The sequence below is a fragment of the Onthophagus taurus genome, chromosome 7, assembly GCF_036711975.1.
Source record: "Onthophagus taurus isolate NC chromosome 7, IU_Otau_3.0, whole genome shotgun sequence".
NCBI classification, from domain to species: domain Eukaryota; kingdom Metazoa; phylum Arthropoda; class Insecta; order Coleoptera; family Scarabaeidae; genus Onthophagus; species Onthophagus taurus.
Window position 1 is genome coordinate 11,611,381 of NC_091972.1, and position 12,224 is coordinate 11,623,604.

At 36.5% G+C, this 12,224-nt stretch overlaps 1 protein-coding gene and 1 long non-coding RNA gene across 5 annotated transcripts in view; both read left to right on the forward strand.

Annotated features, from left to right (window-relative positions):
- Positions 1-12,224, forward strand: part of LOC111420900 (zinc finger protein 541) — a 158,564-nt gene that overhangs the window by 84,341 nt on the left and 61,999 nt on the right. Inside the window, exon 3 of one of the 4 annotated variants that reach the window (XM_071197289.1) lies at positions 5,598-5,622. The exons of the other annotated variants lie outside the window; for them this stretch is intronic. Coding sequence (XP_071053390.1) covers positions 5,608-5,622 — 15 coding nt within the window. The 5' untranslated portion in view covers positions 5,598-5,607. The remainder of the gene's footprint in view (positions 1-5,597; positions 5,623-12,224) is intronic. 4 annotated transcript variants of the gene reach the window in all.
- On the forward strand, positions 5,634-6,831 carry LOC111420901 (uncharacterized). The gene is made up of 2 exons (XR_011640868.1): positions 5,634-6,340; positions 6,395-6,831. It is a non-coding gene; the product is annotated as an uncharacterized lncRNA (long non-coding RNA).

The following is a 12,224-nucleotide window of genomic DNA, read 5'->3' on the forward strand; positions in this document are numbered from 1 at the left end:
AACACTAGACCTTCAAATGCACCGTTAATTTAAAATGTGAAATAGTAGTGCCTTACCTATGCGTGACGTCACGAACGGGCCTTCTAGCTGTGCACCTGTTTCTGGGATGTAGCAGACCTCTTAGATTCTAAATTCTTCTGAATTCTTCTTCTTCCTCTAGATCTTTGTATAAATATAAAGCAAGGTAGACTGAACGCAATGGTGTGGAATTTGTACCCATTAAAATTATTCCAACAGTTTAATAAAGTGCAAATTAGAAATTTTTCATATAACGCACCTTTGGCTATATCGATGTGATACTCTAATATTAAAAAAGACCATTTGTTTTGTAAAAAATATCTTGATACGCACATATCTAAAATTAATTCGAATGGGCCTAAATGCGTTGGTACCAGTAGTAGTGAAGCTCACTCCATGTCTGGCTGTTATGTAGGATTACACACGCTTATTCGAAATAAATCCCCAAAACCACTGTGAAGCCAATTACATTATTCATATAGATGCGCTTGTCCATTGAAAGCAAAGGGTTTTAAAAAAGTGTGTAAGGATATATAAGCTTTCACTTGGTAATGTTTTATTACGTAACTTTGAATTGTTGGAGGAAATTTTTATTTTCGATAAAGAGAAAGAGTACAGAGATGCAGAATATTTTGGCTATTTAATTTGTGAAACGTTTTTGAGACGCTTAATTTTCTGAATTTCTCTCTCCAAGGCAAAAAATCACTTTTTGAATACAATATAATTTGGTTGTTTACTCTAGGTATTCTAATATCACCCTTGCACAACTCTCAAATATGAATATTTTTACTTACCTGTATTTATGGATGCAGCAAAAACGAATTGATATACTCATTCGTGTTTATATTAATCTTTGTCATACTTTTATATATCCAGTACAAACTAATATTTCGATAAAGGTCCTTCGATTTGTTCAGCATATTTATTGCTCTCAGCAAGAATTAACTCTATAAAATCCTCATCTATCAAACTTTGAGACAATTTGATGTCAATCTTTGAGAGATACACTGCCGTGTTGCAACTTTCTGCCATTAATTTCACTTTAGTTTTATAGATAAAGAATAAGGGAATATACTATTGTATATGATGCCTATTTCAGTTTAGTACATTAGACATGTTTGGAGGAAACCTCATCGTTAAAATGAGGACAATGTTGGGTTCTGAACCCATAATGTAGCAGATAGAGGAAAAACGAAAAGGAAATAAATCTATGTGTGACGATATCGTAAAAAGTGCACACAGATGTTGACATAAATGTATTCCATGAAATTACCTTCCAAAAATAAATTATATCTATCCTTTTTACCTTTAGAGATAAAAGAAAAATCTATTTTGGTGTCCACTCCTATCAATCGCGTTGAATTGTACCCCGTGGGCCCCTTAATTAATGTCATCCGATTGTACATAATGAACGAAAAGGTGGTAACTTTGAGTCGCATTTCATTTTAACTCCTTTTGTTCGAGGGTACAATTCTAACGGGAGGTGTCGCCTCCGGGACAGGAAATTACGAAAGCAATTCTCGAATATTCCGCACGAGCGCCGGTCGGGTTGATTTAGAAAAATGTAAAATGTGCCGCCGTGCCTCCGGCAGGTGCCCCGAAGACAAAGAACGAGCACGAAACGACCGCGCCCTCTACTCCGATTTTCTCACGTATCGCTCGCTCCCTTTCTCTTCGACTTAATAACGTCGACGTAAACTAATTCAAAGAGTAATATCTTTGCACGTGACCCTTAGACCCTTTCGTGACCGTTGTGCTTTCGATGGCGCCGCTCGCGGCATTCTCTTGCATTTATTCATGAATTTTATAAGGTGGTTATTATAATTAAGAAGAATGATATTGTAGAAATAATATTTTATAATCTTTTTAAATAATCTTTTTTTTTAATAAGTATACGTTTTTATTTTGCGATCATTATTTCATAAATAACTCATTGAAATTGAGCTACGCTATCAACGCTTCAACAACCCCTCCAGTGTCTAATATTTCCACCCTTTCTATTAGCCGGGTCTGTAGGGTGGCCACCATAACGACCCACCTCCGAAGTCTAATTAAGCATTCTACCAGCGAGCAGAGCACCCGAGTCCGATATTCGTGAGGCCGAAAGTGCACGCCGCTACCAACTACCAACTCCCATTAAGCATAATTCGTCAGTTTGAAGCTTAGTTTAACTTGAAAAGCGGCGCGAGGAGGCGAACGTGCGCGAGGGGTGCTAAACAGCGACCGGGTGATTAACGCGCTCTGTTCCCCACCTTCAAAACCCCCTTTTCGGCGGAAGGAAGTCGCCTTCGACAGGGTCGAGAAACGTACAGTCAGCGTAGTCCCGATTTTGCATAAGGGCGGATTTCGATGAAATAGCGCTAATAACGGGTACCATTTCAAAGGCGAGATGAGATGTTGAGTATTTTAAAAGAATTCAATTCAAAAATCTAGTTGAATTAGAAATTACTTTATAAGTACGAAGACTCTGGCGGTCGGTGTTAATTAAACTAAAACTAGAACTAACACTATCACTAGAACTAACACTAACGTTTCGGATGCCATGTTCCAACCTTCTTCAGAAACAAGTTCGAAGTGACGAAATCGGTTACAGTTTGGTTGCATCTTCCATATGCGGCTGAGTTCCCAGCCGTCATCTCTATTCATGTTATTCCCATGCCGATGAATCTCTATCTCCTCTCTCGCCATTCTTTGGAAATAATTAGTGATGGAACGGATATCCGGCAACTATCCGGCCATTTTTTAAAATCCTGCCGGATACCGGATACCAAATATTAAAAACCTATTACTTAGTACTTTACCATTCACAGGAATTAGTATCTCTTTTAAGTGTTGGACATTGCAGATAATAATCAAGTTCAACCCCAATAGTACTTTTTTCATTGAAAACAACTTTATTTATATCAGGTTTGTTTTTAGCAACCTCATTGTAACAATTCCAATACGATATATAAAATCTCTTGTTGCAGTTTCGTCTAGTTTCCTTCTCTTCTTTCGCTTGTCATTCATCATCACATTCATTACTAACAGAACTATCGCTGTTATCACTTTCGATTATTAATTAAAGTATCCTCTTCTTGATGCAATCAGCCGTTTTGAAAACTCGCTTTTAGTTTTTGATAAATAAATTTTTGAAATGATCGACAATTTTTCCAAATTTTGCAATTTTTGCCGATTAAGTCTTAAAAATTTGTATAAAATCCATTTCTTGGAATATGAGTATGAAAATTTCCCAAAGTGTTAATAAAAGTGTCCTCTTTCCAATGAACTAACCCGTTTTAAAAAACATCTTTTAGTTTTTGAGAAAACAATATTTGAAGTTTTGATAGAATTTTCGATATTGCAATTCTCATCGATAATTTTCTAAATTCGCTATAAAATTTATTTCTTGAAGGATCCTTGTGGAAATATTACGAATTATTAATTAAAGTATCCTGTTTTTAATGCAACCAGCCGTTTTGAAAAATCGCTTTTAGTTTTTGAGAAATAAATTTTTGAAATGATCGATAATTTTTTCGAATTTTGCAATTTATGTCGATTAAGTTATAAAAATTCGTATAAAATCCATTTCTTGGAATATGAGTATGAAAATTTCCCAAAGTGTTAATAAAAGTGTCCTCTTCCCAAAGAACTAACCCGTTTTGAAAAACAACGTTTAGTTTATGAGAAAACAATATTTGAAGTTTTGATAGACTTTTCGATGTTGCAATTTTCATCGATAATTTTCTAAATTCGCTATAAAATTCATTTCTTGAAGGATCCTTGTGGAAATATCACCAATTATTAATTAAAGTATCCTGTTTTTAATGCAACCAGCCGTTTTGAAAAATCGCTTTTAGTTTTTGATAAATAAATTTTTGAAACGATCGACAATTTTTCCAAATTTTGTAATTTTCGCCGATTAAGTCTTAAAAATTTGTATAAAATCCATTTCTTGGAATATGAGTATGAAAATTTCCCAAAGTGTTAATAAAAGTGTCCTCTTTCCAATGAACTAACCCGTCTTGAAAAATAACTTTTAGTTTTTGAGAAAACAATATTTGATGTTTTGATAGAATTTTCGATATTACAATTCTCATCGATAATTTTCAAAATTCGCTATAAAATTCATTTCTTGAAGGATCCTTGTGGAAATATCACCAATTATTAATTAAAGTATCCTCTTTTTAATGCAACAAGCCGTTTTGAAAAATCGCTTTTAGTTTTTGAGAAATAAATTTTTGAAATGATCGACAATTTTTTCGAATTTTGCAATTTATGTCGATTAAGTTTTAAAAATTCGTATAAAATCCATTTCTTGGAATATGAGTATGAAAATTTCCCAAAGTGTTAATAAAAGTGTCCTCTTTCCAATGAACTAACGTGTTTTAAAAAACAACTTTTAGTTTTTGAGAAAACAATATTCGTAGTTTTGATAGAATTTTCGATGTTGCAATTTTCCTCGACAACTTTTAAAATTCGCTATAAAATTAATTTCTGGAAGGCTCCTTGTGAAAATATCACCAATTATTAATTAAAAAGTGACTCCTCTTTTTAGAGTTGCTTCGTTAGTTAAATTATCAAAGAAGTTCATTTTGTATCTGGATCCAAATAAGTTGACATATCTTATCAGCTTTCTTATTAGTTTCATTTTTATTCAAATATCGCAATAATGTGGCAGTGTAGGGTATCACTTCAGAAATGTACCAGAAATTATAACCATAATGGCCGGATAGATATTCGTACCATCACGAGAAATAATGTTCGGTTCTAGCTTAATACTTTGGTTTTGTCGAACTATATGGTGTGTCCTCTTTTGTGGTAATGCTCTGCGACTGCAGATTGTTGGAGTTTGTTTAGTTTTACATCCCTTTCATGTTCTTTAATGCGGCATTCGATATTACGTCCAGTTTGGCCAACATAATACTTACGATGGCCGGCAACCCGAAAATATCTACTTCTAGGTCTAGTGTTAGTTCTAGTTTGAGTTTAATAGAAATTACTTGTTATTTTAAAATTGAACAGATGTTACATTGATTAAACAAGCTCTTAGAAGACTACGGATATTTTTTTAAACTTTTTTTATCCCCGTCAACGCGAGAACCACTTTAATTCCTATTTACGTTGCACTATTCAAGTGATCTCTGTATTTGCGCTCGCAGCCGCGCCGTATTTGCGAACCTTGATTAGAATCGCGATTGTGTTTGAGGTGAGGTTCGGAGGCAAGGGGGTCGCTCTAAACGGGTCCCAAACGACAATAGGATCTCGATTAAAGAGTTTTTTTTGCATTTTATTAGATAAAATTGAATGACAGTAAAAAAGAGGGTGCGGGTCAATATTGTGTGACGTCGGAGGAGGGAAGATTGAACGATATAGAAATGGTGGAGGCGCCGGAAGGGAAATAAGGCGGAAAGGAAGGATTTTAAGGGTGTTAGATCGATCTAACCGAATTCCAACCCTCCCAATTTTCATGTTTAAGTGTAAAGTGCAAAGGTGTGTATAGTTGAAGGGGTAATTGGTTAATTGATGAATGTGATGGTTCCGCTTGGTTTTTAATAAAATGTGTAATCAATTTTTAATTTTTTGATTTTTTGTTTCAGGTGAGTCATTATGGAAAGTACTACAGTAAGTTTTTTTTTTTTTTAGTTTAACCAGTTCTACGTTATTAAACGGATTGATACGTTCATTTATTTAATAGAGCATAACATCTTCATTTAATGCAATATTTCAACACCTTTCGCGTTGCCAAGTGCTTATCGTTGAGTTGAAAGTTTTAAAATAACTTTTTTCGTTGCATAAAAATAGTTTGAATTTTTGGATTGAGTTTTTAATATACGCAATATGTTATTATCTAAAATAACAATCAAATTGTTCAGGGGGGTCCAATAAATAATGTTCTAAACCGTGATATAATATATTCGTAAATATAAATTATCGCCGATTAGTATTCCCCAAACTGTTAAAGTTTGTATAAAAAGTGTTCGACCTCCGAGGACCACTAACCTTACGGTCTTTACGCCATCATTCAACTGCTGGCTGTCCCAAATTGCCGTCGGGAATAATATATCCAACGTCGGTCGCATAATCCGACCGCGGACAATTAATGGCATTAACCCACTTCGTCCTGAACGGGAACGCACGCCATAGCGCATACTGTTCGTGACAAGAATGACACGAAAACACCTGGTGTACTGTTTGTGTGAGTTTATCGCCATTCTTCCGTGATTAACCGCGTAAGTAAATTTAAAACCCGTTCATCGACCGTTACACGTCAACCATTCCCAGTACCAAGAGATCAACCGCCAAGAACATATCATATAATTTTCGCACTCACAAAAATGATGTAAGTAAATTAAAATTAAAATGATTAAGATCAGATTTATTAATTTTATTGTAGATACAAGATGTTTTTGATATTTTTATTCGTTTTATTGGTGATGAACGAAGAAGTCATCGTTTTATCGGCTCGAACAAGATGTCGATGCTGGGAAGGTTATAGACCTCAGAGAGCGGACGGAGAACTCAAGTGCTATTCGAAAGAGTTGTTCCACTGGATGTCTTGTAACGTTCCTAAGCCGCCTAAATGCATCTGTACTGGGAACAACGGCGTTTTAAAGGATCATTCAGGAACTTGGTGTACGGTGTACGAGGATGGAAACGAACACAAGAGGTGGCACTGTGAAAATTCACAAGAATGGGAACTATTTTTAAAAAGTATACAAAATTTGAGGAGATCTTTTTAGTAATTTTTAGTAACCCATTAAAAATTAATTTGAAATTAATATATTATTTATTTAATACAAATTTAATAAACATTTTTTATTAAAAATTTTATTCAAATAATATTTTTATTGCCTCCGAGAAATTTTTATTAAACTTCACTTTTCTGTATACAAAGAATGTTCTATTGTAGGAAAATTTTATTAATTTTTCTTCGCTCAAGTTTTCAATTTTCTTATTATGTATAATTTCATAATTACTGAAAGCAACTCCATGGAACCGTTATCATAATAGAAACTAACCTGTAACTGGGCCATAAAAACTTCCCATTTCGCGGATAACGTACAATACGTTTCCAGGAGAGTTGTTTTGCTAATTACGCGTGCCGGTTTGCGAAATTCACCAGAGACTCGTATGGCGTTCGTTTCTGGTAACGATTGAAGTTGTTAACTTTTGTCCTTAGCGCCGCGACGTTCACGTCTAAAGGCGTCGGAGGCATTCCTTCGGTGAATATTAAAACGGATGCTAAAAGAGAGAAAGAGACTTTCGAAACTTAACGTAGTAAATACGCCCCAGCCCGAAAGTTCGAAATTTCTTCTTTCGAGTCGTTTTCTCTCACTCCGATGCGAGAACCGGCAATAACAACAACGGCGACGCTCGCCGATATGAATATTCAACGTGTTTAACTTGCCTATCTGGCACTGCTCTGCAATTGCGACCACCAGACGCGGAATAAGCGGAATTTCGTTATGGATCCAACTCCGTTGACTACGACGGATGCTTCGCTCGGCGCTTTGAAGCAATTAGGGCGCACGTTCGTATAGGACCAGAAAATGTTGTAAAATGCGCAATTAGCATCTCACCGAAAGGGCAAAGTAAACTAATTGAAGTTGTTCGTTTTTATGTTACCAAAATTGCATTTTATATTTATAAAAATTTCATTACGAAATTATTAAAAAGTTGTTATTCCGCATATTTTTCATTGAACAAAACTAGAACTAACACTAGACCTAGAACTAAAAACATTTGGGTTTACCCGAAACTTTCTAGTTCTAAGTCTAGTGTTAGTTCTAGTTTTAATTGTTATTCCGCATTAGATTGTTGTACATTTTTATTAAACTAAAAGTAGAACTAACACTAGATCTAAAACTAGTAAGATTCGGGTTTCTACTTTTTGGTTAATAACCAGATAGGCCAGATATTTGAAAAGTGTTTGGGAGATAATAAACTCCGGACAAACCAGATATTTATTTGGAATGGATACTTGACCTGGTCTGGCACAGCTTGATCCCACTTTAATTCTGGAAATCACAACTCTTGAATGAGAATTTTTGCTTCAGCAACCGAGAGGGTCAAATAATTTGGCTACTTCTGACAGAATGTGACGCTTTGTAGGGTTCTCATTGATGGTCGTATTAACTTGAAATAGAAAAGTATCTGTCAAAGGTGCCCAACAACAAAAAGCTATACCTCATTCCAACTTTATACAAAATAGCGACAATTGTTCTAATTGTAAGACCATTTGGACGATAATTAAAAACTAATTCTACCAAAAAAATTAGATGGTCCAACTCCGGATGACTTTAACGAATATTTTTGTGAGATTGGCAACTAGATGCACTCTGAACCTGGACCTGTGCTCTGTCCGGAAATCTTCGTGAAGAGAAGCAGTTCGGTCGCGAGTTCTATTTTCCTCACACCAGTAGATTTGATAGAGGTCGGATGTGTCATACAGAACCTAAAATCAAAAAATACATTAGACTTATATGGAATTTCATCAGTTTTAAATAAGAGTATACGAAAATAGCAAAACCATTAACAGATGCTATCAATCAATGCATGCTAGATGGAATTTACCCAGAAGAATTTAAAGTTTCAAAGGTAGTGCCAGTTTTCAAGAGTGGTGACAAAGCGAATTGCGCTAATTACAGGTCCATCGCAATACAAGCAACACTATCCAAGGTCTTTGAATGAGTAATAAAGAAGCGACTGATTGATTTTCTTGAAAGTCACAACTTATTTAGCACCAAACAACACGGTTACCGAAAGCTAAGATCCACATCGTCAGCTGTTACGGGTCCTTTGGAACTGATAGCAAATGCTTTCAACAAAAAGGAAGAAGCACTACTCAAATGCTGCGATCTAACAAAGGCTTTTGATTGCGTCGACCACCAGATTCTGCTCGCTAAGCTAGAGTATTACGGTATATGGGGTACTTCACTTTCACTCTTCAGGACATATCTCCAGGATAGAACACAAATGGTTTACTGGAAAGGAAGATTCTCGGTAACAAGACAGATAGGACAGAGAGTGCCACAGGGATCTGTTCTGGACCCAAAACTTAACGGCTGATTTGACGTGCCTTTTCGCTGATGATACTTCTCTGTTGGTGACATCTAGAGACAGACAAGAACTCCTCGGAAGGTCCGAAGAAGTCGAGCTGGAAGCGAAAGAGTGTCAGATAGAGAGTCAGATACGGGACATACAATTAAATTCCTTGGTCTTAACATAGATTCCCACCTGAAATGGAATTCACATATACAATACGTTACAGCAATCAACTTCATCAGAAGAATAAGGATTATCTCAATACGACAAATAAACATTATTATTATACGCCCAGGGATTTAGTTAGCCAATCTTCAGTTATTTCTCTGTCAGCTTGTGCTCTTAGTGAGATTGGTATTAATTGAAGCAATTCTGGTTTGCTTTTTCGCAATAAAAATCCGCCAATTTTTAACATCTCGTTAAGTTGTTTCCGAAGGATTTGTGCTTCTGTTATGAAATCTGCACCAGATAACACGTCATCAACGTAAAAGTCTTCTAAGACAATTTTAGACGCCTCTGGGAATTTGCATTTTTCGTCTTGCGCCAATTGTTGTAACGTTTTAACGGCTAAGTATGGAGGGGCTGTGGTTCCGTAAGTAACCGTATGTTCCTGTATAGGCTCCGATGTATTGAATCTCCATAATATTCTTTGAAAGGGTTCGTCTTCTTTCAAACTTCTCATTTGCCTATACATTCTCTATATCAGCTGAGAAGGCAATGCGATGTATTCTCCATCTTAATAAGATATCTGACAGTTCTTGCTGTAACCTAGGGCCTGTGTGCATGACACTGTTTAAAGTTATTCCGTTTGAGGTTTTACTCGATGCATCAAACACTACTCTGAGTTTTGTTGTAGTACTAGATGGACGAATAAGTGCTTGATGAGCAATGTAGTTCTTAGCAGGTTGATCTTCGGGTTGTATTATTGCCATATGACCAAGTTTTAAGTATTTTTTCATAAATTCGAGGTATTGTAGTTTTTACCAATTGTTCATTTTTTACCAGTCGTCTTTCTATTTGTGTTAGTCTTGAAACTAAAAGGAATTGTCACGGTGTATGTACCGTCATCATTTCTCTTTGTGTTGTTTTGGTAATGGTCTTCACAATCTTCATCTTTTTTCGTTTGAATTCTTGGAACTAGAATTGCTTCAATTTCCCAAAACTTCTTGAATTGAGCGTCTTCTCCGACTTATCATGCTTATAATGGTCATAGCTTGTTTCTTTTTAATTGTTCCTGACAAAATCCATCCAAACTTCGTATTCTGTCCCAATAATCCATATTCAGCTTTATGAATCCCATCTTGAATAATTTTTCCATATTCTTCTGCTCCGATGATAGCATTCATGGTAACAATTTCAAGAAGCGTTAGAAGAAATTAACATGTCAAGGTGGATCAAAAGCACAAAAGGATCCAAAGTTGAACTCTACGAGTTTTGTGCAAGAATGCAAGAATGAAAGCGAACAAATTACGTCAACTCTAGTAATAGCTAAATCAAAAGTAGCACCTGCAAGAACAAAATTCAGGTTGCCAAGATTAGAACTTTGCGCAGCAGTATTACTTGCAAGATTATTTAAAAGAATCACTAAAATTAGATCAAGAAACTCGACTCTTCGCATGGTCAGATTCCACAATCACATTAGCTTGGAAAAAAGGAGATCCAACGAAGTGAAAGACGTTTGTTGCAAATCGAGTCGTTGAAATAAACAATACGATTTCGAAAGAACTATTTATATTTACACGTTTAAACTGACTCTAAAATATATTGTGCGTTCTAACTTGGTGTTACTGTAATTAAGTAAATATTTCAATCGAAGTTTTTATTCCATTTCAAGATTATTGCTGAAATTTGTTTCTCCCCCCACTTTGTACTGCTACAGTTGTAATTACGAGGGGGGGTTGGGTTGGCACCCCTTTATAGTTCGGAGCCCTCCGGGCCGCAAGGCGCAATTGTGCCGATTGTCTCCTTGTTCGAAACTGTCCTGAATAACCGCTTTCGAAGGATGCCGAGCGCCGACCCGGTTAATTGCATAATTTAAGGCCACCCGCCCGCGGATGGTGGTGCCTACTCCGAGCCTGGAGGCGGGCTCTGAGGGCGAAGCCCGAGCAAGAAAATGACTCATTTCAGACGATTTATCGCTTTAATTTCGGGCAAAAGATAAATACGCCGATCTGTACACTGCGCGCCGCCGCTTTGTTGCCCGGAGGCGCTCGAATAATTTACAACATTAATATTAGGCCGTCGCAAACCCAAAAGCTGGATGCGTTTGGAGGTTATACCCCACAGTGTGTAAGCTACAACTACCACTCCAAAATCATCTCTTGATAAGTGAAATATCCAGATTATTATTAAATCTATCATCTTTACAAAAAATTTTTCCAAATAAACACGATATTAAGCATTAAGAAGTAATAAATGTTACTGAAAGAAACAAAGAATCAGCATTTCCGGGAAGATCGTATTTCCTGAAAAAGGCGGAATGGGTAAATGTATCACTTAATCGCTGTGCGTTTATCTGTGTCGGGTCGGATGAGGTAAAAACGTTATTTAAACCGTTGCTCGTTAGCTCTTCGGTGCGGGATCGAATGGAAAAACTATACATAGCGCACGTAGAAAACGCAGGTAAAATTAAATACGGCGATTTGCCGGGGCGGGTGAGCGTGTTTGCGCAGTTAACGTGACGGACGGCCGTCTGTCGGGGTTGTTTCCCGCCCCCTTGGAAAATGTATAAGCTTCCGCGGATGGACGCTGATTCGCTTAAATGGGGCGGAGGCGAAAAACAGCTCGCCTTGTCACGTGCCACCATCCATTATCAGGATTCACGTTTAATTTTTCTTTTTTCTTCACCCACATTCTTTCAGATTTCACTTCGCCAAAAATTAAATGGAAATAATCGAAACCAGAATTTCCCCTTGTTTATGAATGTTGGATTTAACTTTGTGAGAATACGGGTAATTGAATAATCTGGCGATGCGAAAGGACGCGACGCCCTGCATGCAAATCCAGCGCTTAATCTATTCGACGTGATGCATAAATAAACCTACACGCATAGGTATAACCGGGCGCTTTTGGTCCCAAAAATTGCGTTCGAATTGATGCATCACCGTCGCGCGTTTATAGACAAAAAACGAACCAACACTATCGATTTCGCCACCCTCTTATAATGTATATTTTGGGAA